The sequence below is a fragment of the Gymnogyps californianus genome, chromosome 2 (assembly GCF_018139145.2).
Source record: "Gymnogyps californianus isolate 813 chromosome 2, ASM1813914v2, whole genome shotgun sequence".
Taxonomy (NCBI): Eukaryota; Metazoa; Chordata; class Aves; order Accipitriformes; family Cathartidae; genus Gymnogyps; species Gymnogyps californianus.
The window spans coordinates 123,992,718-124,018,614 of NC_059472.1; the positions used below are offsets into that span (position 1 = coordinate 123,992,718).

The following is a 25,897-nucleotide window of genomic DNA, read 5'->3' on the forward strand; positions in this document are numbered from 1 at the left end:
GCGGTATATTGTTATGGTTACGTTACAGTGCATTTAAAGCAGAAAACAATTGAATACGACTATTGCAGAACCAGAACCCAGCAGTTCTGCATCGAAACATATGAGAAAAAAGATGCGCTGTTGCAAGATTTAAAGTTCTACTGAAAATAAGTGATTGTGGATTAAAATGTGTACTGAAAACAAGTGGCTGTAATCTGTAACTTCTTTAGGAAAAGAAGAAATTATTTTCTATATTTTGAACATTTCTACCTTGTTGCGGATTCCTTCTTTAGGATGCTGAGAAAGGTGTTGTTATATGGTCAGGTGAGAGGACACAGGGAGGTGGAAATTTCAAAATAAAACTGCAGGAAAGGTTAGAAAAAGGTTGTGTTTAATGATTCTGTCAAGTCAGTAAATAAAAGCATAGTCACAGGGGTTTATCCATTTGGTCCGCACAGGATTTCCGCATTTCTCACTGCCCAGCCTTCAACATCAAATATGTGAGTCTATCCCCTTCTTTATTCATCGCTGCACCCCTGGATTATAGCTAAACTGGAATATTCTCCCAGTTCTGAGGGAACTGGTCGTGGTTTATCTCAGTATGTCCCCCTATAAATAATGAGATAGCCGTAACCAGAAGGTCGCTTGCTGCCCTGCCGTCGTTCTGTCTGAAGGTTTTCCTGCTTCACCGAGACACAGGAGCAAGAGGGAGCAGGGCTCATCTGCAAAGCAACCTTGGTGGTGTGATGCTCCGAGCATCCCACCTGCGCCACCGTCCTGGGGGAGGCAAAGGAAGAGTCAGGCTCGTAACTGGGCCTCTGTGGGAGATGAGCGGCAACCTGCTGAGCCCATGCAGCTCGGTGCATGAATGTAGGCAGCCAGGGAACTGGGCTAAGGAAAGCTGCTGGGGTGTGAGGAGTTAGGTAAAGGCTCAGGACTGCTTCTGTTCATCTTGGAGCCTGAACTCTTCCACAGAGCCATTGTGGGAACGATGACTTCCGCCTTGCTGACTTGCTGTAGCCCTGGATGTCACCGCTTTTTCTACCATCTTTTCCTTAGTGTGCCTTCTCTTCTCTCAGCCTTTCAGAATTTCTGAAGGAAAAGAAAAGGAAGGCTGTTAAAAATCACATCCCAAAATGCAGCTTCCATTTTGAGCTTTCTTTGGTATCAGTGGTAGAGTGGTTCTCTTCTACAACACAATGTGCCTCACCAAGAAACCCAATTCTGCATTGTCACATGATTCATATGTATTTTGTATCTTTTTTAGAAATACTTTCTAATTCATTAAAATTAACTCATGCAATCATTAAAATCACTTAAAAGGCAATGAAATCAGATGGAACCTACAAAATGCAGCAGCCTGGCCCTCTCTTCCCTGCAACCTTTCAAACAGAGGTGTGCAAGAGACAGATTATTGCTTTGTCTTCTCTTTTTAATCTTTCCCTCAACACACTCCTAATCATTTCTGTTTCTGTGAAGCTGAGTCTCTTCTTGCATTTGGTAACCAAATTCATTGTTTTTTTCCTAGGTGATTCCTATCACATCAAAACTGATAGTAAAACTGGACTTTAGCAGGAGTTTTGCCTGAGCAGGAACTTAAAGGATTTTGGCCACCCTGTGTTGAAAGAGAGCCTGTAGATTTGTGTGCGGCTGCGTGTACGTTGTACACATATATATATATAAAAATCTGTGAAAGTGCATAATTTCTTGGCTCTCATCCTAACCTTTGTGCAACTGGGTGCTGGGATCTGGATATTCAGTGTGCTTAGCAGCACTTTTTAATGAAGAGGTGTTTTCTCCCTTGGAGCTGTCATTCTCTGCCACATCACAGACTCTTTCAGACAGAAAAATAATTGGCCACTTTCTCCGAGCGTGGAATCGGAGAGCCCCAGGGACCGGCGAGTGCTCAGCGAACCGGGGCAGCGGCTCGCGGTGGCGCCCACTAGTGTCCCCCTACCCCGTGCTGGTGCTGCTTCCCACGCGGGTTCTGCCCTCTGGGGCACCACCCACCGCCTAAGCACTTGAATGAGGTCTGGTAGATGGTGCCATGAGATGTGACAGGCAAGACCCAAAACCCCAGAAGGAGAAAGGTGAAACAAATGGACAATTATTTCCGGAGCTGTTCTGCTACCAGATGGAAATGCAGGCTTGCTTTGCTTTCTTTTTTCTGAAACCTGTGTAATTGCTGCCTGGTGGGATGGTTTTCCACGTTTGCAGTAGGCTTTTTTATTATTTTGCTTCAAAGCATTTTTTCTACTCAGGGGCTCCTAACATCCACCTTTCATCAAATATTCCCCAGAGTTGTTTGTTAGCATTCAGAAATAGGCAATGCAGTAAAAACTCATCCCTTAAGACCTCCCACCTACTACACCACATGTAGAGAAGTGATGAAATAAATGGTCAAGGCAGTCCTCGAGCCCCGGGTGGACATTAAGAGCCCTTGCCTGGCAGGAGCGTGCCACTATCCCATGCCAACCAAATGCTCAAATGCAAATACAACATACCTTACCCTGTCTTGCAAAGTAAGTTACTCTGGGTCCAGCTCTGCCACTTGCAAATCGCTGCTCACTGCCCTGACCGCTCTTGTTACGACAGCACAGACCGTGACCCTGTGACATCCCACGGGGCTGGTGACTGAAGGAAGGATGGCCCGTGCCCGGCTCGGCTGCTGGTTGCCATCTGCTCCATGCGTGGAAGGCCCCTGCTCTTGTAGCCACCGTGACCAAAGGAAAAGCGCGTCCTTCACCTTGCTGTGATACCTCACAGGCTGACCGCTTCGCTCTGACTCAGTCTTACGTGTTGTTTAGGAGAAAAGGCTGGACATGAGCTGGAGCAGCAGAAGCAGGAATTCCTCCCAGGAACCAAGGACAGCTGTCCTGCAGGTCCCGGGGTGTCCCCTGCAGCCAGGCTGGCACCAGGAGCACGGGCTTAGGAAGACATCAAGCCACCACTCCACGAGATGGAGGGGCACAGCCCCCTGACCTCTATCATCATGCTGGGGCTCTGTATTTTACCTGCCCCGTTGTTCCACAGCTGTCAAACCCTACGCCTTAGACTATATATAAGGGAAATTGGAAGGTGGGATTTTAGCCCGAGTAGGGCTGAATAAGGTGTAAACTAGGCAGAAATGTTGCCACGGTAGTATTATGTTTACCAAGGCCTCACCACCCTGTGGACATCAGGGTCTGACTGCTCACACCAAGCCCCTTGCTACTTTTTAATGGGTCATACTAAAGGGGCTTGTATTTTAATTTAGATCAACACCTAAAACAAAAGATCAGAAGACTTTTTTCCCCGCATCCTTTCATATTCATTACATCCATTCCTTTTCTGCCCTTCAATCCATAGCTGTGGGCAACAGGAGAACCAGTAACTGCCTGAAACGTGAATAGTGGAGAAGGGAAAGAATATAGTCAAAACCCGAAAAGAATATGCATTTGTGAGATGGTCTGAAGTTCTTCTGTGATGTTGCTCATTTGTCTGTTCTCATCTGTATAACTCAAGCTCTTCAAGCTAAAATTTTCCCTCACTAATGTGCTAGGAATCAACACAATCATCTGTGCTAGAAAAAACAGTGCTCATACTTCACTCACTGAAGTTAATTGGAGAGAAGTGGTGCAGGGATCCTTTCACATTGTCCTTGTGTCACCGAGAAGCAAATTATGGTGGCAAAGCAGCGATCGGTTCTGTTGTGAGGGGTGGCTGGGTTTTTGGTTTGGTGTTTTTTCTTTTTTTTGGGGGGGGGGGGGGGCATAGGTGATATTTTTTATTTCTTCATAATGTAACTTCGTTCTGCTGTCCTGTATATGTCCTAAATGTCTGCTTCCAAAAAAAAAAAAAAAAAAAAAGAAAAAAAAAGGAAAAGAAAAAAAAAAAAGACGGACAATTCCGCAGGGCTGGTAGCAATGGCAAAACCTCTTCCTGCCCGGAGCGAGGGGGCATCTCACCAGGGTGTCCACAGCCGTTTCCTCCTCAGCTAATGTTTTTCTGATGGAAGTTTTTTTTGATTGCTTTTTCTTTCTTTCTGGCCATTTAAGCAGAGCAGGGCGCCAGTCCCGGCCTCCTGCCCCCCCGCAGCCCCCCGGGGCGGGGGCGGCGGCGGCGGCGGCGGCGGCGGCGGCAGCGCAGCCCGGGCTCCGCGCCCCGGAGGGCGCAGGCTCCGCAGGTGCGGGCACCTTTGAAACTGCCGCTCCTGCAAAGGGGTTTCCGAGCCGAAATTCACGTTGGCAAAGAAAGTGCCCGTTCGCTTCGATTATTTTCTAACGACTCTGCTCGCCTCTGCCTTTGGTCTTGCTGGTACCCAGATGGGTAATTTTGGAGCTATTTGCGTGCATAAACTTGTTTTGAAGGCGCATGGGTCTGCGAGCTCAGGTACTTAAAAACGCTTAGTGGGAATTAACAACTGAATGGGGAGCCCTAAGCACCCCGACGTGGGATCACAGGGGACACAGGGACTTCAAAGCGCCCGGCGTTAATCCGGCCGGATCGCCCGCCACCGCCCCGCGCTGGGGATGGGCAGGGGGCTGGGGCTGGGGCTGCAGCGCCCGCCCCGGCGACCTGACCCCCGGTCCCCGGCCGGGCACACGGCTGGTCCCCGCAAGGGCTTACTCGGGGGGGGGGGGGGGGGGGGGGGGGGGGGCGGCGGTTTCTGCCGGCCCTCCCCGCGGTTGGTGCGGGGGGCGAGGGCTGCCCGGTCTTTCCGCAGGTCGGAAGATTCGGCAGCGATGCTTCGAAAATGGGTAAAAAAGCGGGGGCCGGCATTTCCCCCCACCCCCAGCCTGAAACCGCCTGAGGGGCAGCGGGTGAGGACCTGCCGTGGGGCAGCGCTCCCGGCCGGCACCGCTCCCCGCCACCCACGGCCCCGCCGCCCGCCCCGTCCGGGCGGCTGCTGCCGGCCCTCGCAGCCGGGGAGACCCGGGGTGGGGGGGACACGGACGGGTGCGGCGCTGGAGCTGCTCCCCCCGGCCTGAGGCTGCCCCCTCCACAGACCCCCCCGGCCCGCTTGCGGAGGCACCTTCGGGGCGCAGTCCCCCCTCCGCTGGGCTCCCTCCTGCCCTGGTCACCCCGCTTGGTCCCTGCCCTCCCTCCGGGCAGGCCTGGGCCGGCTGGAAGGAAAGACGCCGGCTCTATCCCGGCCCCGGTAGCAACGAGCTGCTGGTGGAAACCGGGGCGAGCAGCTAGCAAACCCGAGCCCTCCCCAGGAGGGGAACCCTGCAGCTATCTTCTCGCCTTCCCAGAGAGTGCATATGTCGTCCCCGTTCTGCTTTCTGCTTATTTTTATAGCGGACTCGCCCGTCACGGCAGTTATTTAATATGTGGTTCCCTGCTAGGCCTTGCTGTTTGATTGCTGTCACAAATGATACCAGGTGAAATTCCTCATTGTTTCTGCAATTACACGGTAGCCCACTGCTACTCGCTTTTCCAGCCCCTCGAGTTAATTGTTTTCCCACTGTAAGCCTTGTACTGCATGCACGTAGAGCAAACAAAACCCCAAACCCTCCAAAACTCATATTTCTCAGCTATTATGTTATCAGCAGGAAATATTTCATGGCTCTGACATCATAAGCCCCGAGCAGCATGAAGTTTATCAGGGCCTTCGCATGATGAAATTGTACTTTTTAAAGTGTTAGAACAAAAAGCAGAACATCTTTTCACGGGATTTGAGCTGCTCATTTTAATTGCTGCGATTTAAACAGTGCAGTCGAATCCAGGCTCTTTCAATAGTCATTTCTGATACAAAGCAGGGCAAGTAAGCCAAAATTAGCTGTTTAAAACTTTCTGTAATAGATCTGTAAATACAAATAGGATCAAACTGACCAGATCTGTGGCCATCACACGCATGTCATGGATCCTGTTATCTTCTCACATCTCTATCGCATGACTGTCAGGCTGACAATTGGCACAGATCTATAAGCGAGTAAGTGATCTTGCTTTAAAACCAGGGAAAAGGTGCGAGGCATCCCTCATTAAACTTGTTGGAGGGTGAAAAGGCAAGCATGTAGGAAGGGCTGTTTGGAGATCCCTATGCATGAATAATACAAAATATGAAATGTTGCTCGTGGTTATGGTTGGGTTTGTGATCCTAATTTCAGTCTCTTCCTTTCCTTAAGTTTCTACAGTTCCATTTGGAGCAAGGAAAGTCACCTGGAAACTAAAGCCAATTTAATACTCTTCCCATCTCCCTTCTTGTAGGTTTCCCAAATATTTGTCAAATGACACTTTACAAAGACTTACACTTTCTCGAACACACTTCCCCCCCCCCCTTCTCTTTAGCCAATAGGGTACCATAGGCCCAACGACAAAAAGCTGTTGTGTGGTCTTAGCAAAATTATCCATTGCCAAGAAATCACTCCAAGCAATGAATATGTTTATCCTTCTCTGTGCCTATACTGCCATATTTTACCGATTAGGATCAGACCTTGACTGGTTTTTACTAACCATTGCATTTCCCCTTAATTTAAAATCACAGATAAGGATTTTTTAGATGTTATTTTTCTTTTAAGGAGGAGAAAGGAAGTGACCAATAAGGCTGCTTTGAATACCACTTTCTTTTCAAATACTGAGTTGTTTCTTCCAGCTCCTGATTCATTGACTCAAGCCTATTCTTTCTGTTTCATATACCTCTGCTAGAAAAGACTATTCTTTACTTTCTCATTTTTATAAATTAGCCCCATACTTATTATGGGGCTTATGCATACTTATGTCCATTTTTTTAATGTGTATGTCTGTATGCTGCCTTTTTAAATTGGTTTTGATAGCTAAGAAAGGGGCAGCTAAATTGAATTCATTACCAAAGGGTAAAATTGCTGTTAATGTGACACCATTCCCAGTTAATATTACAGTTACTAGTTCTTTGGTTTTGTAGGGCTATTGATTTCTTCTATTTAAAGTCCATATATATCTGCTTCAACAACAGTTGACTCTACTTTTTAACCCTTTTGGGTTCGAATTTTCACAACCTCAAAGTAGATTTTAAGCTACACTTGTATCTTCAGGACTGTGTACGTCTGCACACTGAAAATCCCACTTGGCATAAACTAAAATGGATTGATGGTCTTTGCAGCTGTAGCAGAACTTCCTTTCATCAGAAAATAAAGAGCATTTTCAATTAATTCAGTCTCCTAACATTCCCACGAAAGAGACGGCTGTTGTCTGCTTTTGACAGATGAAACAACCTGAGCACTGAAAGGGTGTAGCTGGCTTCTTCATAAAAATCGCCCCTGAAGTTAAGCGACAAGCTGAAATGCCAAGCCTTGCACAGGCATATTAATACCTCCTTGATTTTTCTGAGTTCTGTAAGCACTCAACAGCCTTGAAAAGAAAGGTATCAAGATTTAAAAAAGGAAGCACTCACATATGACTGGCCACATCTGAAAAATCTCTGATTCGGTGGTTTAAAAAAAATGACATTGAAAGATGGTGGTAGAGTGGGAGTCCCACGAATGCATTTAAAAGTATCCTCCTTAATTTGCCTAGCCAGATACTCTGGCTGTATGTAGTTGAAGGGGGAAAAAAAGCCAGACTGGACAACTGGAAAAATAGAAAATCTGCAAAATCCCAGCACAAACTTGACATAAAGGTAAAAGTATTGAAGCCCTTCAGCAATCCGATGCTAGCAAATTGAAGAGGACATCCAGAAACCGACAGCTAGTTTTTAACCAAAATCAGACAAGGAAAAAAATACCTCACAGAAACTATTCAAACGCAGCATTCAGAAAATACCTGTCAATCCTGCCATGGTGACAGCAGGACTTCGGGAAAAGAATACAGTGATGGAACAGCATGGCAGGTGATTCTGATAACCAAAATTTTTAAGGTGTCCATATAGACCCAGTGGTGTGTGTGTGTATCCGTATCCATATTTGTAAGGATTAAGGACATATATGGCTATAAATGGTGATATATGGATTTCCATATATGTATATATACACATATACAGGTGTACAACAGCCTGATAGCATAGATTTTATGGTTCCAAATTTCTTTTCCCCTCTTAGGCCCTACTGAGCAGGGTACTTCAGTTGAACAGTTTCAGTCCCACGAGTCCAAGCAATTTGTTGAAGCGGGGGGCTGTTTTCCGATACACTGACCTCCGATGAAAGAGGAAAGGGCTCAATCCCAGCCCGAAAACAAAGGACGAAATACTTCAGTACAGTGTGACTCCACTGTAACTTAGGCTGTAGAAAATGAGCTCTTCTGGAACAGCTTTTTTGGAGTCAGAGTCGCTCCTTATTTGAATAAACCCCGGGAGTATATTTGAATAAAGCCCAACAAAACAAGATAATCTGTTACCCTTCAAAGACCTACATTTTCTTTCAACATTCTTTTTGTGGTTTGGAGGTTATTTTAGTAGATTTACGAACCTAACAAGCTCCTTTCTGTTTCACCAGAGTCTGCTGTTTCTGCAGTCTCATCTCTACGATAACATCTAAAGGGTTGCGGGACCCATTCAGAAATCTCCGGTCCCACACATGACTGAAACGTCCCGCAGCTTCCTACGGCGATGTTCCCCGGCCAGACCCCGGAGAGGTCCGGGGCAGGGAGCAAGGATGGAGCCGGCTTGCAGGGGGGCCGGGGGGGGTGTCTGTGGGGCAATCCCCCGGCTGCCTCCCCGACCCCCAGGGAGGGGAGATATGCAAGCTAAGGGAATGACAAATACCGGGTCCCAAGAATTTGGCTGGTGACTGCGGTGGTAACTTTAATTTGCGGGGTGCGGGGCGGGGGGATTACAGCTCTTCCCGTACCGCACGGAGTGAATGAACAAGCCCCCGAGTTACAGGCGGTTCCCTCAAACCCTCGCACGGCCGCAGCGCTGCTGAAGGTCTCCGGGAAGCCTTGCCCGACGGGGCTCCCGGGAGGGCAGCCCCGGCCCCGGCCTCCCCTGCCACCGCCGCCGGGTCCCTGGCCCGGCGGCAGCTGCGGGGTGCGAGGCAGGGATCGAGGCCAGGGTGCTGCTCTCCCGAGCTGAGCTGAAAATAACGCCGAGTCTGGAAAGAGCTGGATGAATCCTTCGTTCGTTAGGGAGAGCCTCACCCCAGGCGTATTTCGAACCAAACTGAAAAGCTCTCCCTTTCCCAGGGCGGCCCCGGTTTTCCTGCCCCCGCTCCGAGACAGCGCAATCCGCAGGAAACCTAAGCAACATCGAAAGCTTTTCTACCTTTCTCTGTTAAACGCGAGGTTAGCCGAGTTTTGAAGGAAAAAACCCGCAGCAGCCTTGAACTAAGCGGCACCTGTCCTGCGGGGATGTTTCAAATCATGGGACCCTTTCAGTCTATAATATTACGAAATTAACTCCCTTAAATCCTACGTAGTAGGATTGTAAAATCTCCTTTGTAAAATCTCCTTCCGTCTCTGCCCTAGCCCGGGAAAGGCAAAGCCCGAGGGAGCGGGCTGCTGGAGCGGAGCCCCGGGCGGGGGCCGGCCCCGCCGGGAGCCGCACCGGGGCTCGCCGGCCGCGGGAAGGGATGCAGAGGCTCAGCCCGGCAGGATGCTCCTCGTTTTGTTTTGCTTTCAAAGCAGGGCAGCCCGGCCGGGCTTTGCTCCCCTCCTCACCCCGCGGTGAATGCAAACACCTTGCCGAGAAGCAGCCCGGGGGAAAGGGCAGCAACGCGCAGCGGCCGGTCCGCTTCGTGCCGGAGCGTCGGGCTCCTCCGGCACGTTTTTGTTGTCTTCCTCGGTCGGACGAGATCAACGCAAAAAATGGGCCAAATGTCCCCCCGGAGAGAACGGGTGGTTAGGGCTGGGGAGGGTGGTGGCGTTTCAGTGCCGGCTGTGATCAGCCTGTCCTGGGCTCCCGCCTGCGTGGCCGCAGCCGGAGGTGGGCACAGCAGGAGCCGGTTCCCCCGTCTCTCGGCTCGGATCGGGGGTAGGGATTGAGCCCCGCCTGACCTCTGAGTCGCCGGTGCCTGTCCCCTGCCTCGGCGGGCACCGCCGGGCACCCACCGCCACCCGCGACCGTGCGAGCGCCCCACTTGCGCAAGAGCCGCATCCCAGCAGGGCTCCGCCTGAGCCTCTGCCCCGGGCTTTGGCGGCCGCGGTCAATTGTTCGCGATTTATTTCGGTTGCCCCGATGCGGCGCGGCCCGGCGGGAGCGGGGGGGGGGGGGGGGGGTGTGTGAGTGGGGGGCGAGCGGGGCGAGGCGGGGGGCGAGCGGGGCGAGGCGGCGGGGCGGGCGGCAGAGCTCGGCTGCTCCAGCCCGACCGCTTCCCCGCGCCCGGCGGGTCCTTCCGTCAGGCAACGAAATCCCCGCCGCTCGGCGGGTCTGGTTTAAAATTCAGCCGTGAGGAGGAGGCAGGTTTTTGCAGCGCTCCCTGTGAGCTGGCTGGCGGCGAGCAGAGGGCGAGGGGCTGCGGATTTGTAGCTGCAAGTCGTTCACGCAGGCTCTGCCCGCTCCGCAAAATCACACGCGCGTCTACACCTTCCCAAGCGCTGCTCCCTTACCCTCTGGGGCAAAAGGCTCCGGGTTTTTTTGCGCCGAGAGAAAGCGCCAAAGAGACCTGGCACCCGCCTGAATTAGAAATCTGCCTTCCCGGTGGGAGATGCTGAAGGGGAACGCGGGTTGCGAGAAACCGACTGCCGAGTTCCTGAAAACTGACACCGCGAACCAAGCCCGCCGCTTCCCACAGAGACGTCCCTGATAAGGTGAAACGTGTCACCCCCATGATAACGATGCTGCCCGGGGAGCGGAGAGGGGGGGAAGGCGGCTGTTGGGCTCAGCTGAGGCACAAACCGAATCGCTTGAACGGCGAGACGGCCAGCGCGGGGGTGGCGGGGGCTAGTGTCACCCGCCCCGTCTCAGCAGCCCGGCGGATCACCGCCCGCCCTCCCTCCCTGCTGGGTGCCGGTGCCGGGACCGGCTCCCCCCCTCGTTTTCCCTTTCGTCCCCATCCCTCGCTCCCCGCCGCGGATCCTCCCCTCCGTGCCCGAGCGGCCGTGCGCCCGGGAGGACGGTGCCACCTCGGCAAAAGGTCTTTTTTTTGGGGAGGGAAAGTCGGGCCCTCCACTGCGGCCACCGCGGGGTGATGCGGACGCTCCCCTCACTCCGAGCGGCGCGGGGGCACGGGGCGGGCCGGAGCCCCTCCGGTAGCCGGCTGCGGGAAGGGGGGGCCGGGGAGGGGGGGGGGGCACACACCAGAGTCACAGGTGACTTGTTCCAATTAGTAGCTGTCTAATTAAATTAGTGTCACGCGGCCCAGCCAATGGGCCGGCGGAGGTGGGGGGCGGCGATGAGACAGCCCGGCGCAAGCCCCTCCCCGGCGGCCCGAGGAGCCCGGCGCGCCGGTATAAATCGCCTCGGCGGAGCCCCGCCGCAGCGCTGCGCGGCCGCGGGTCGGGGTCGCTACCGGACCGCGTGGGCGCTCCGCCGCACCGCCCGCCGAGGATGCAGCTGGGCGAGCCGCCGCTGCTGGCGGCGGCGGGGGCCCTGCCGGGCGCTCCCTTCTACCCGCTGGAGGGGGGGGGCGGCGGCGGGGCCGGAGCGGGAGCCGGGGCCGGGGCGGGCGCTGGCGGCGGTTCCCGCGGGCCGCCCCGGCCGGGCTCGCCGCCGCGCCTCGACCTGGACAAGACGCCCAAGAAGTTCGGGGCGGCCCCCGCCATGCTGGGCGAGGCGGAGGCGGGCGAGCCGCCCTTCGGCGCCCCCAAGCCGGACGGCCGCAAGGCTACCCCCTGCGGGGAGGAGGAGCTGCCGCCGGCCGCCGCCGCCCGCTACTCCATGGACAGCCTCAGCCCCGAGCGCTACTACCTGCAGTCCCCCGGGCCGCCGGGAGCCGAGCTGGGGGGGCCCTGCGCCCTCTTCCCCTACCCGCCGGCGGCGCAGCATGGCACCGTCTACCAGCCGCCCGGCGGGCCGCGCTACCCCTACGGCTCGGTGCTGTCGCCGGGCGGCTTCGCGGGCGCCGTCTGCCCGCCCGGCGGCCGGGCGCAGTTCGGCGGCGGCGGCGGGTACCAGTACGGGCAGGCGGCGGCCGGCGGAACCCTCTACGGCCCTTACCCGGCGGCGTCGGGCTCCTGCGGCGGGCTAGGGGCGCTGGGGGTGCCGGCCGCCGGCCCGGGGCTGCGGGCGCAGGTTTTCCTCTGCAACCGGCCCCTCTGGCTCAAGTTCCACCGGCACCAGACGGAGATGATCATCACCAAGCAGGGCCGGTAAGCGGGCAGAGAGTGGGCCGAAACGGAGGGAAGGGGTGGTGGTGGGGCGCCCGGGGCCGCTCCCCCGGGAAGGAGATGCGCGCCCTCCCCGTCGGTGGTGCCTCCGGCCTGGGCATGCTTTCCTCGAAAAGCGGCTCTCCCAATTTCCCCACGCTAGGCGGCCGGGAGATGAGGCGGGGGTCGGTTGGGGCTTTCCGCTGGTCTCCTCGGTCTCCTCGGTCTCCTCGGTCTCCTCGGTCTCCTCGGTCTCCTCGGTCTCCTCGGTCTCCTCGGTCTCCTCGGTCTCCTCGGTCTCCTCGGTCTCCTCGGTCTCCTCGGTCTCCTCGGTCTCCTCGGTCTCCTCGGTCTCCTCGGTGCCGGCACGGACAGGGCACCCCGCGGCCGCCTCCAGCTGCTGCCGGAGCCCGCGCCCCCTTCCTCGGCCTGCCTCGCATGCCCTGTGCTTTTCCTCCCCTCCCCAGGAGGATGTTTCCTTTCCTGAGCTTTAACATCACCGGCCTCAACCCCACGGCCCACTACAACGTCTTCGTGGAGGTCGTGCTGGCGGACCCCAACCACTGGCGTTTCCAGGGGGGCAAGTGGGTGACCTGCGGCAAAGCCGACAACAACATGCAAGGTAGGTGCGGGGTCTCCGAGGTCTCCCCGCCGCCTTCCCCCGCGGGTCGGCTTCCCAGAAAGGGTTCCCGCTTCGCCGCCCCCCCCCTCTGCAGTGTCTTCCCCACCCCCGGCATCCCGCTGCGGGCAGAGCTACGCTTTTAAGGGCGTCTTGCAACTTTTTGGGTTTTTTTTCCGCGCCGCGGTGTGTGAGGCTGTGTGGGAGAGGGGACATCGGGGGACCCGAGGTGATGCCCGGGCGCTGCCGCCCACCCTGCGCCGCTGCTCCGAGCTGCCGGCGGTGGAACAAAGCGCCTGTGCCCGGCGGCCGCTTTACTGGCTTATTTTCCCCAGGCAACAAGGTGTACGTTCACCCCGAGTCGCCCAACACCGGGGCTCACTGGATGAGGCAGGAGATTTCTTTCGGGAAGCTGAAGCTAACGAACAATAAAGGTGCTAACAACAACAACGCGCAGGTAAATGGGGGCGGGAGGGAAGGCAGGCTTGAGGGGCTCTTGGTGGCTCAGCTAGGGGAGCCCTGGGTTTTCGGGGCTTTACAGCATTTAATCGAGCTGCTAGATCACTGTTCTTGGGACTTGTTCCCTTGAACTGGATTGTAGATCTTGTTTTCTTTGCTTCTCCCTACGAAGATGATTAGAAATGTCAGAAATAGATGTGTGGATTTCTTTGTTTTTAGCCAATATATCTATCTCCAGAGTTGTGCAAAAAGTAGGTGTAGCCGATAGCTCTTGATTTCCTGCATTTACAGTTTTTAGCATATTAGTAACCTAGTGAAACAGGGCTACAAGCTGTGAATCATCTCCTGTTAACAGTTAAAATTGCTCCATTCTGAAGTCAAAAGATTATAATTGACAAGAAGAAAATGTCAGGCTACAAAATAGATCTTTTAATGTTAGACACAGTTTGTCTAAAGATTTTTCTCTTCCATGGTTCTTTTTAGATGATAGTACTGCAATCTCTACACAAGTACCAGCCACGGCTTCACATTGTGGAAGTGACTGAAGATGGTGTTGAAGATCTGAATGATTCCTCAAAGACTCAAACATTTATTTTCCCTGAAACACAGTTCATAGCAGTTACAGCATATCAAAACACTGATGTAAGCATGGATGTATAAAACAACAATTAAGAATAAAATTGTCTTGTGGGTTCAACACCTCATCTTACTATATTCTGCTTTCACTTTTAGATTACCCAGCTCAAAATTGACCATAATCCTTTTGCAAAAGGCTTCAGAGACAACTATGACTCGTAAGTACACTTCTGTCTTCTCTTGCAGCTGTCTCTGTCTAGGAGGCATGATTCTGGCCTGAAATGTGTGTGGAAGAGTTTCTTTAGATACTACTTCAGTTATTCAGAAGTAGTAATATGTCTACTGGCAGCTTTGCTAGCTGATGTGCTCCTTTCAAAGACATTAAATGTCTGTCTAGAAACAGTAAATGTCTGTTTGAGTAGTTACTGTAGTGTCTTGATGACCTGTCTTCCAGCAGGCTTCTGAATTTTGGTAGAAAACTTGTACTGGCAGAACCTAGCTGGCCTGCAGATTGGCAGTAGTGTATCGGGTATCTCCACAGAGCAGGCAGCTTCTTCAAACTGTCAGCAGAAGACTTGCCTAATGCTCGCTCTCTAGCATCAAATAGCCTTTGAAAAGCTGGAGCTGTATGTATACAAGTATGGCTTCTGGGAGGAAGGTACTGCACCTTGTTCAAAATGGGTTGCCTGGCAGAGAACAGTGTATACTTGTAGCAGCAATACTATAAATCTTATACTGCTCTAGGAAAAACAACCTGAACTCCTAAATTGGACAAAAATGAACATCCAGTTAAACCTAGTTGTGATTCTAAGAAATAACTGTTTCTTCCCAGTTGTGGTTTTGTTTTACTATCATGCTGGAATTGTAAAGAGCAACACTCAGTATTTCTCCTTTATGTTGTAGCATGTACACAGCTTCAGAAAATGACAGATTAACTCCATCTCCCACGGATTCTCCTAGATCCCACCAGATCGTCCCTGGCGCCCGATACAGCGTGCAACCGTTCTTCCAAGAACAGTTTGTGAACAACCTGCCCCCAGCCAGGTTTTACAATGGTGAGAGAACCGTCCCTCAGACAAACGGCTTGCTCTCCCCGCAGCAGAACGAAGAGGTGGCCAGCCCTCCGCAGCGGTGGTTTGTTACGCCTGTACAGCAGCCCAGTGCCAACAAACTGGACATGAACTCCTACGAGACGGAGTATTCTCCTAGCACCTTGCTCCCTTATGGCATTAAATCCCTCCCCCTTCAGACATCCCATGCTCTGGGGTACTACCCTGACCCGACATTTCCATCCATGGCAGGCTGGGGGAGCAGGGGCTCTTACCAGCGAAAAATGACAACAGGATTACCTTGGACCTCCAGAACAAGTCCTCCAGGTTTCTCTGAAGACCAGCTTTCCAAGGAGAAGGTGAAAGAAGAAATTGGCTCATCCTGGATAGAGACTCCACCCTCCATAAAGTCTCTAGATTCAAATGATTCTGGGGTCTACACGGGTGCTTGTAAGAGAAGACGGCTCTCCCCTAGCACTTCCAGCAATGAAAATTCCCCGACTATGAAATGTGAGGACATTAATGCTGAGGACTATAGCAAAGACACTTCAAAAGGCATGGGCTACTACGCGTTCTATACTAGTTCTTAAAGCATCCTTTTATTCCAATTGGCTAGTTTTTTTCAGGGTGGCCTTGGTTTTTTTGCATTACAATTGCCAAAAAGACTCTTGCCTTCCACCTTGAATTGTGTGTGCAATTCTAAAGAAGGTGCCAAAGCTTTTTGACTGTTGCAGGTAACGAAGTAGAGAAAGAGCAAACTATGGTAGAATTCTTCCCCTCTTTTGGAAGGAACCACATGCGGAAGCTGTAAGCAGGAGCCTAGACTTTTACAGTGTGGCTTATTTATTGGAGACACTAAAGTGTACAGTTTGGCTTGGCTCAGAGGCCTGATCAAATCTATGCACTCCTGAGCAAGGAAGTAGAGGGGTAGGATCCCAAGTTTAATTTTCTTCCCTGCCTGCCCCTCTGATAAAAGGGGGCTGGGTTGCAGGGAGCTGCACAAATGCTATGTTCTGCTTTAGACTGAGGTGGCTTCTTCAGCCCTTGTCTGCAGCAGAGTTGGCTGAGTCGGATATTGCTCAGCTAAGGCTTTCTTTGGCAGAAGATGGCCAAAATAAGGCCTGCTTGCCAGGCAGGATTTTGACTTGAAGGTCTTGTTGCTAATTGATGGGGTCACAATGACCAAATCTGACTCTTCTTAGTTTAGAACTTGCATTTTAAAAAAAACACTCCTCCATCCCAAAAGCCTAACCTTTATTGAGGTGGCCAAAAAAACAAAGTGTACAGTTGTGTTTTGTCTAGGTACACTGTAGAATATTGTGGAATAATGTATAAATAGTTGACCTATAGCTGTTCAGTCAGAAGGACCTCTGGTGGTGCTTTGAAGTTCAAAAGGCATTTTTTTGGTTAATCAAACTTAGCATATGGAGCATTGCAAAAAAACATGAACAGATTTCTGTTTACATTTATGTAAAGTGACTTTTTCAGCTGCCCTGTACAAAACTGGAAGTGATGTAACTTACCCACTCTTCTTGCCTATAGTTTCAGCCATTTTAAACTGATCAACCCTAGAGCACTGGCACACAAACATCTCCCAACAAAACATGGTTCTGTTTTCTTTTTTTATGTACATAGTAGTAATTTTTAATAAATGTGGTGGTGCCAGGGATAAAAGTGGGGGTGGCTCTCTGCCTCTTCTTTGCCTCTACTGGGTGTCCCAGCTGGGGGGAGGAGGAGGGAGCACGATCCTTAGGGGCTGAGTGGTCTCTAAATCTAGCCATCCCTTGCAAAGTTTCTCCTTGCTGTGTTATCCCTTGCACTGTGCTCAGTTGGATGCTGCTAGCTACTGTTTGTGGGGTTGTGTTGTTTGTTTGTTGTTTTTTTTTTTATCGTGGTTTGCCATAGTTCTCCTGTGCATCCCCCCAAGCTCTGAGCCCCTGGCTTGGTCTGAAAATCCGACGGTGCCTCTTTTCCCCTATTACCCCTGGGGCTGCGGGAGGTGAGGTGTGAGCTCCGCCCTTGTCCCGGGGAGCGACTTCTGAACTCGGCTCGCCTCCCTCAGCAGCAGCGGGGCCGGCCCCTGCTCGCCCCCTCCGTTTCCCGGAAAGCGGTAAGAAATTCCCCTGGCCGCTTATCTGGGGAGAAAGCCCCTCCTTGGCAGAGCAATTGAATCCCGGCTCCCGCGGCAGCGGGACCTTTCCTGAGGATATGCAGGCAGTAATGGGATTAAACTGTTAGCGATGCCCGGCTGCAAACAAAATAAACCAGGGGCTCAGGCCGGGGCCCTCCCCGGAGGAGGTAACACTATCGGGGGGCGCTGGCAGCGGCCCCCGGGCGGCTCCCCCCGCTCCGGGGCGGAGAGCAGCGGATTTCCGAGGAGATTTCGATCAGCTCTTCGCTCCTCGGTGCGAGGCTCCGGCTCTGCGCGTTGGCGAGCGAAACAAATTGGTGTCCCAGCAGCTCTCCCCCTGCACGGGGAGTCACATCCGATTTGGGACAGGAGGGGACTCGCGGTAATTGTTAAGCGACTAGGGACGGAATGTTTTTGGGTTTGGTTGGTTTTTTTTTTTCCCTTTTTCCGTATTTTTTTCTTCTAAGTGGGGGATACCCCCTCCCGGAAAAGCCCCCTGGAAAGGCGGGCTGTCCCCCCGTTTCCAGCCGGCGGGTGCGGTGGCATGCCGGCCGCTCCTCCCCGCCCTTGCCGGGCTGCAAACACCGATGATACAGCGCTCAGAAGCGCGATTCCGCCGCGGTGTGTTATTAAAAGCTGTATATTTTTGCACCGCACGGTAAAAAAAGAACTTAAGACTTGTGAAAAGTCCTCACACTGTTTAATAGAAACGTAAGTGCCTGGCTGGCCCCAATTAACACCTTGTGATTATAATGCATTCCTAAAATGGGGTGTCAGACGCCAAATTGTGAATAAAGGTATCTAATTAATCTTCATAGGATGACACCGATAAACAACTCTATATTTAAATAAAGATCAAGGAACTGAATGCTTATTTGTTTACATTAACAGAAGATAAAGTTAACTACCCTTGCGCTTTGCTTCGTAATGTGATTTACTGAGACAAACAGCAGGCTCCGGGTGGAGAGCCCCGCCTCGCCTCAGCGGGCTTTTTATCGCGGGTTTGGAGGGAGGGGACGACCCCGGGGATGACTACCCCTTCCTCCACAGCCCCCGACACCCGCGGGCAAGGCGGGCGTGTGCCGGGAAACGCGGCACCTTCGCCTCGCAGTTTGCGGGCAGAAAACGCTGCAAGAGAAACGCGCCCGTCGGCCCCGTCCCTGCGATTTCGGTAGCTCTCGCCTGAAAACTGCGTGCGGCTTCGAAACGACAGCTGGACGGGGATGGGGGGCAAGCAGGGTCTAGAGGGGAAAAAAAAAAAGTTATTTACACCATTGCGGTGGTATGTGCGCGGCGAGGGGTGAACTGTAAGGCTGCCCGGTGAAGCTGAAAAACCTAGTTCTCGGTTAAGGGAAAATCCGGAGCTCCTCGGCTGCTGGCTGGAGCCCGCCCGCTTCTGCTTCGCTCCGTGCAGGCAAAGGCGCCGACGGCTCTGCCCCCCCCCCCCCGAGCGCTCCGCTCCTTCCCCCCCGCCCCGCGGGCCCCGTGAAACGGGGATACACCGGTGCAAGCATTTGAGGCCGTTCCCCGCGAATTAGCAATTCTCCGGGATATTTCCCCACTGAGCCGAGGGAGCGGTTCGGCGCTCTGCCTGCGTAGCCCTTACTTGTTTTTTAATAGCATGGACGCCCGGCGGGGCAATAGAGGCAGCAGAGACGGGCTCGTCCGAGGGATTGAGACTATTTCCTCACCAAAGACTCTGTTTTTGGGGTTTTTTTTCGTTAAAAGCAGACCCGACAGCTCATCGCCTCTCCCGCCTGTGCTCTTTGCAGCGGCACGTCGGGAGCAACTGTCTGATATATATATTTTTTTTTTTGCCCCCCAACGAAACTTCATCCCTCGCTGCTCGCCCCAAACTGTACCGCCGGTGCTTCACAGCCCGGCGGGAAAACGAAACGGCCCCGAAACCCTTCTTCTTCCGACGGCCTCTCCCCGATCCCCTCGGGAGCAAGGGCTCCTTCCCCGGGGCGGCGATCTCAGCGCTCCGGGAAAGAAGGCGCAGGTATTTTTCGGTGTGTTTCCTCTTCGAGTAATGCGATGGGGTTTTACTTTCGGTCTGAATTTCTGCTCCCACCTTCCTCAACGCCGCCTTTTCACCCCCTGCTCGCTTGTTTCCACCACCTTCTCCTCCTCTCTGAGGGGAGCGCGGCGTTAACGGAGGGGGGGTTTCCCCGGAACGGTTATTTTTACAGCCCCCCTCAGCCGCCGCCGCCGCCCTCCCCTCAGGGCCGCCTACAGCGCGGCGGGGCCGAGTGGCCCCGCCGCGCTGAGGCGGCCCTGAGGGGAGGGCGGCGGCGGCCGAGGCGAGAATAGGTCGCCCATGGCTCCTACGGTACCGTTACGCTTCAGAAATGCCTCTTCCCGCCGGGACTACCGGCTAGGGGTGCCGGGGGAGCCGGCGGTGGGCGGCCGTGGGGCGAAAATGGCGCTGAGGAGGTTGAGGCGAAGGAGACGGGGCCCGCCGGTGCTTCCCTCGCGCCCGTCCACCTCATGAAATTGGGTTTTGCCACCATCGATGTTGTTGTTGTTATTATTATTTATTTTGTCACTGTTTGCCCCACATTTTTTTGTACATAGAAGCCCATTCCCCAGCCCCTTGAGGTATCTGTAGCCCACTCCTCCCCTTCCAAAATCTCCATAGCCCTGCTCATAATAATATGGGTATGGCTAATATAAATATTAATCTAATCCTTATTGGAAGGATTTTAGTGCTTGCTGGATATCACAAATATGTAATCCAGGGGAGAATGACATTAGGCTGAAAGTGCGGAGTGCAAAATATGATTTGAATAAAATGATAGGGTGGTATCTAATATTTCCTTTAGGGAGTACTATACTCGGAGCTGTCACAACCGATTGTGTAAATAGACGAGACTGAGGGATGTGATCCTAATCATATTGATGAAACATTCATCTGAAAGACCGAGCGCAACCAGAAGGGACTCGCTAGGAATACAATTAAATCCTAATCTGGGGAGGAGGAATCCTCTGCAGGCTTTCCTCTAACCTGCCACCCTCTCCCCCGTTTTCATTTTGGAGTCAAATAAAATGCAGGAGAGGAAGAGGAAATACAGGAGAGATGGAGTGCTGGGTGGTTTGCCTGCCTGAAGGACTACATTAACACAGGAACTGCTGGGTGGGAAGGAGGTAAATCTGCAGTCCTGACCCTGCAGATAATAAAAAATAAACGTCGAACTTTACTTACAGGGGTAACTACCTGCCTGCAGAGGGCTTCCACCTGTGAGTGGTGTTAATTAGGTGCAGGAGGCCTCTGTGTCTGGAGGAAGAGTCCCTCTCCTCCCTAGCTTTGACCATCAGCTCAGTCCCAGGCTTGTGAGCAAAATGTAGTCTTCTGTCTGTTGCATGCCGTTTAGTTTCCATCTGCAGCAGGGAACTGATTTCTTGCTGATAATATTTATTAGCAAAGGGGTTATTTTCCAACCCCCCACCAGCTGGTTCCTGTCTGGCCCTCATTGCCATGGTCTCAGACTGCCTCTCAGTAGTGTAGTGCATTGGGTGAAATGGCATCAGGCAGTTTGTCTTCCCTGCATGTGGTGATAATCCCCTCCGATCATGAAAGAAATAGGTTAGCTACTCCTATAAGGGGACCTACCTGTTTTGACCATTGTCCCTCAAAAGATGGTCTGAGAAGATGGATGGGACAAGGCTCCAGTTGTGGTTCCTGTAACTACTAAAACCAGGCTGACTGCTTTTCATCACTTCTTGCTTTTGGGGAAGGCATTGAACAGGTGCATTTTCCTAATGCATACCACCTTTTGGCTTATACCACTGAAATGAATTCAAGCTATGAATACCTGAATTCACACAGTGATGTTTAAAGCTTGAAAAGCAGCCTGTCTTCTTCATCCTGCCACTGTTTAAAGTCAGGCTTCCTTTGAGTGTCTAAGACCCAAATTTGATCTGATGTTTTTAAGAGCTTTTTCAAAGTAGGCAGTCTTTTATCAGCAAGCTCAGGCAAAGAGCAAGGTGAGTTCCTTCTGCCTGGAGTGTTCTCCATGGAAAAAAACGCCCCAAAGACAACTTTCCATTCTCTTTTAGCAGGACGCGATGTCTGTCAATGAGGGAAGGATGCGTGGAGTGGGATGTCAGTTAACAAATCTGTAGCAGGAGCTCCATATAAGTCCATACTTTCTTCCGCTGAAGTATGAGCTCTGCAGTTTTACGGTTTACAGAAGGACTCTTATGGTTGAAGTAGGCACTACTAAAGTGGCTGTAAGGTAAAGTAGTATCATTTTAGCAGGTTTTGGAATGAAACTTCATGTGAGGGTTCTTCTGTACTGTGACTATATATACTGAGGGCAAAGCAGTCAGTTCTGTTGTGATCCCTGGTTTTCTTACAGCAGGGTTAGGTTTTTGTAGTGTAGATAGGGCACTAATTGTTAAACTTCATGGAACAGTTATAAACCCATTTGTCCATAAAGCAATACAGTCTTGGTAAATTGCTTGGCATAGTTGCAAATTTCCTTTGAGGAAGAAAACAATCTTTCTTCAGAAACTAACTGGTTTGTAATGTATTACTTGCACTTGCTTGTTCTTAGTGATAAGTTCTCAATAGCAGAAACGTTATTACTTTCCTCTCCTTACTTCCTGTGCCGAGTAAGAATGTAAGAACATGATATTCCTGCCCTAATGAAGGTATAATTTGAGCAAGGAGAGCTCTTAAACTGACGCTTCAGAGGACATGTCAACGCAAAGAAGACTTTTCAGGAGCTATTCACAATAGCAGGTAAATTTTATCCTCTCTCTTACTCCGGATAGGACAGACAAAGCCTCTGCTGTGTAGCCTCGTCTCCACTGAAACATCAAGTAGCTTATTTTCCAGTAGCTTTGTGTTTTACATCTCAAGATTATTATTAACCCAGCTCTTCTGTTACTTCTTTCAGTGAAGGCAGGATTCTGCTCTCCTACCTTTACATTGCAACTCCTTTGCAGGATCATTTGAGAGAAAAGATTAGGTGAATTTCTTGTTTTGGGTGGAAATGTCTTTGATCCAGAAGAAAAATTATGGCGAAATCTGTGACATTTGAATGGTTTTGATTTTACTCACAGAATGAGTAATGTTCCTAAAGTTTGTGCTAGCAATGATCTGAATAGCAGATAAATCTGCATTGTAAACTCCGTTTCAAATGTGCGATGTATTTCTCTACTTGATCTGCTTAAATTATATGTACATAATAAACCTCTGGAAATGCCTGCTGTCAGGATGGGCCAGTAGGTAAGGGTAGTGGATTGGAAGTGAAGGATTGGGTTATTTTTCAGTCAGATCAATTCTCTAATTCAGTTTACTGTGCAGCAGCAGAAATGCTTGTGCTGGCACTGAGGAGAAAGAAGAAACAGAGCAGAATGTAAAAATGAAAAACTTACATATTCCTGCCAGGGGTGCTGGTGACTGCTTTCATCAGTTTAAGCAGCAGTACTCGTGATTTTTTCTTTTCTCCCCCCCCTCAGTAACACCACATGACAGCTAATGCCTGGATGGTGAAGACAGTACCCAAAGTCGTGGCCAATTTAGGTACCAGTCTTCAAAAGCATTTAAGGAGCTTGGTAAAAACCCGCTGCCTGTAAAATGGTGAGGGGACTTTCTGATTGGGTAGAGATGCCACAGTGGTACAATCACAGCATTAGGTAGCTGTGGGAGTATGGTGAAGTGTGTCCATGGGCACGCGCTTGCTCCATAGTTTACTTCGTAGTCCCCTGCCTATGGTTAGGTCTAGAGCTTTCCTGATTTCAACCACGGGAAGAGAAAGCCATTCCCATAGGTATTAGAAAACACAAGCTCCCCGTTCTTGCTGTGCTACAAAAGGCTTAATCATCGCGTAGTATAATGGAACATGTGTAATAGCCTGAATGCAGTTTCTGCTCCCAAAAATTGTGATTATGATGTGGGTTCAGTTCTTGTTTCTGACGTTCCCATTGAGTGAGAATCCTTAAGGAAATGCAATACCCTTGGAAATGCCCTGAAATATTAGGAGTTCCAGGGCAGTGTCTTTCATCAGCAGATGCAGGAGGGATGCTCTGTGGCAGGCTGCTTTCCGTTTCACATTTGGAGTGATTATCTAGAGGAACAAGGGGTGTGTTTGGCTCTAGTACACTACACAAGAAACAAACAAACAAACAAAAAGTATTGGGGTATTTCACCAGAGAGTTAAAAAAACAAACCCCACAACCATTGATGGAATTGGTCTGAACTGTGGGGTGATGACTGATTTCTGCTGGACTGGATTGTGGGTGTTTTTGATGAGTGGCTAAGGTAGTTGCCTGTGTCTCCCCCCTGCTCTGAGTTGTACTGAGTCTCTGTAGCGAGGCATGGAGAATACAAGATGAGAGGCAATGCCCTTCTGGTGTTTTCTCAACCTACCCCGGGACTGGAGATTAAAAAAAAAAGAAAACACGGATCCCTTTTCTTGTTGATGGGGTATTCTCCAAACCAGGAGTGCAGGGAGAGCCAAAGCAGCAGCAAACAAGGCAAATTGTGTTCCTCCACCCTATTCACTTCAATCAGATTTGATCTGCATCATTCTCTATGCTGGTATTAATATTGTTATGCTGAGAAGTGCTAATGGCTGCCCATAATGTTTAAAGGTCACTGAAGTATAGAGTGAAAACACTCTATAGAAAGACTTAAAGATTGGCCATAACCACACCTAAAAAAAATCCTGATGGAGACTAAGTGGATTAACTCTCTCTTTTGTCTAACAGCTAAAGCTTTCAGTCTCTCTGTTATAACAGCTGCAGAGGTTAATAGCTAGGCCAAAGCATCTCGAGTCTAATGGTATATCTTTATTGAAGAGGAAGGGTGAAGCTATGGGAGGGGGTTTGAGCTGATTTAAGGTTCCACTTACTGCTGAGAAAAGAGAAAGGTTCTTACCTCTCGTTAGTCTTTCCTTTTTATGCTTGGCTTGTGGGTTCACTTCTTACCTTGTACCAGTTGTGGAGCTCATCAAACCTCTCTGTGAGTCGATTCATTTTACAGACTTGGCAGAAAACACATCCAGGAGAAAAGGACAATTGCATTCTGCTGGGTTCACGAGTTGAATTGGCTCAACTAAGACCCAACAAGAGTCAGAGACAGTGCAAAGGAGAGGGCAGGATTACGTGGCCAGGACTGGTGGAGAAGGGACTTGAAAGCAGCCTCCCAGGGACTGTAGGAAGATGGCAGGATTTGGCTTTGGTATAACCTTATGCTGACTTAGTTTGTGAAATTGCAGCTTTATCATTCAAAGAGACAGAATTCTCTCCTTCAGATTAAATGGTGTTTCCCCAGGGTGTTGGGATAAATGCTTCATTACTGCATTTCTGTTCCTTCTGAGTGTCCAGAAAGGCCACGGTCCCCGGGAAGGAATTGCAAAGTCACTCACTGTGTCATGGCTTTAAGAAATGTGGGTTGATCAGGTAGGAAGAGGTGACTGAGAACACAGTAATGCAGATATCACTTGGGGTGTGTGACCTTTCTTGTGCAGGCTGGTGACCTTGCCATATAGTCATGATCACCCAAATTTAACTCTGCAATGAATGACATGCCTCTCAGGATAGGTTTCCTGGGGCTAATTTGGGAAGAAGGAGATACGCGTTAACGCTTTTCGGCTCGGGCTCTGGAAGACTGTTTCTTTGGGTAAAGTAAGCTTGCTCAAGGAATCCACAGGAATGGGTTGTATTTATGTCATTTGCTCAGTGAAGTGGGGAGTTGGGTATATTTCATTGGTAGTAAACTACATTAAGAAAAGACCTGCTTTGATGCCTCTGCTTTCTCTTCCAAATAAGAAGTAAACATTCAGGGTCAAATACAAAAATCTGTTCCTGCCTGTTAAGGGGGCAAAATCAGCAACGTCAGACAAAAACATGATGTTGCCAATGCTACCAAACAGAATACATACTGCTGTGAGACTTCCCTGTGTAGACCTGAGGCCTCCTAGAGTATGTACCAAACTTGCTAGCGTTTGCAAGATTAGATTGTAAGCAGTCAATACCCAACTGCAGGGAGGGCAATCTATAAGCTGAAAATAAAAAAAGAAGAAGGTAAAACTGAAATAAATGGACAAGCCAACAGTGCTACTTGGAAGAACCCAGGTTGTGAGCTAAATTCTGCAACACTAGATTTCAAAGGGAATTCTGCAAAAGTGAAAACCACTGAAATTGGTTTATGATATTAACAGATTATTACTTAAATTCCATTTTACTAACCCTCTAGCTACCTTTGTTAGTAGGGAAGAATTGCCTCTGATGCAGATATTTTTACTATTTTAGGGAGACCTTCCCTATTTCTTCCTCTTCTTGTTATAATTTCTGTTTTCAGAGACCTATATATCTATAGCAAGGACAAATGTAGTGGAAAATGAATTGACTGGTAAAATACACCTTACCTGTGAGAAAATGTCTCTTTTATCAGTGGTAGGAAGCTACAATTGGAGAAAGTTACAATCCAGTATCTGAGTAGCAGGTTCGGCTATGAAGAGTGAAGGTCATTGTTATGGACTGGCAGATTGAGACACAGTTCATAATGTGCTGCATAGGCAATATCATGTTTGTTCACTGTCATCTCGGAGGACACTTGGAAACTCCAGCCAACAGTAATTGAGGAGAGAGAGATATGAGTGGGGAGAGAGAGATGAGTGCAGAATTGTGTGGTGGCCATGTAGCCAGTTTAAGTGGCTTGCAAAAATCTTTGTCTCGTTTCAAAAAGATGATAAGTGCATTCAGGATCAGGGGGCCGTAATTCTTCAGTCTTTTTTAAAAAAAAAAAGGCAGTAATGATCCTTTGTTCTCGACTCGGTCTTGTAAAACTATTGGTTCAGGAAGTAACACATAGCTGTGGCTGGATCTGGATAGGTTTACAGACATCTGTCACTGTAGGTGTATCAGTAGCTATAGAAGTATTCCATAGATATAGGTGAATGTTATATCTGTGATGCGTTTCTGATGCATGTT

General features: G+C 50.6%; 1 protein-coding gene across 1 annotated transcript; it reads left to right on the forward strand.

Annotated features, from left to right (window-relative positions):
* Positions 1 to 11,359: 11,359 nt before the first annotated feature.
* On the forward strand, positions 11,360 to 16,497 carry EOMES (eomesodermin). The gene is made up of 6 exons (XM_050891847.1): positions 11,360 to 12,120; positions 12,585 to 12,739; positions 13,072 to 13,193; positions 13,679 to 13,837; positions 13,928 to 13,989; positions 14,675 to 16,497. Exons 1-6 carry the CDS (start codon positions 11,360 to 11,362, stop codon positions 15,408 to 15,410), a joined length of 1,995 nt encoding a protein of 664 aa, XP_050747804.1. The 3' UTR covers positions 15,411 to 16,497.
* Positions 16,498 to 25,897: the final 9,400 nt, after the last annotated feature.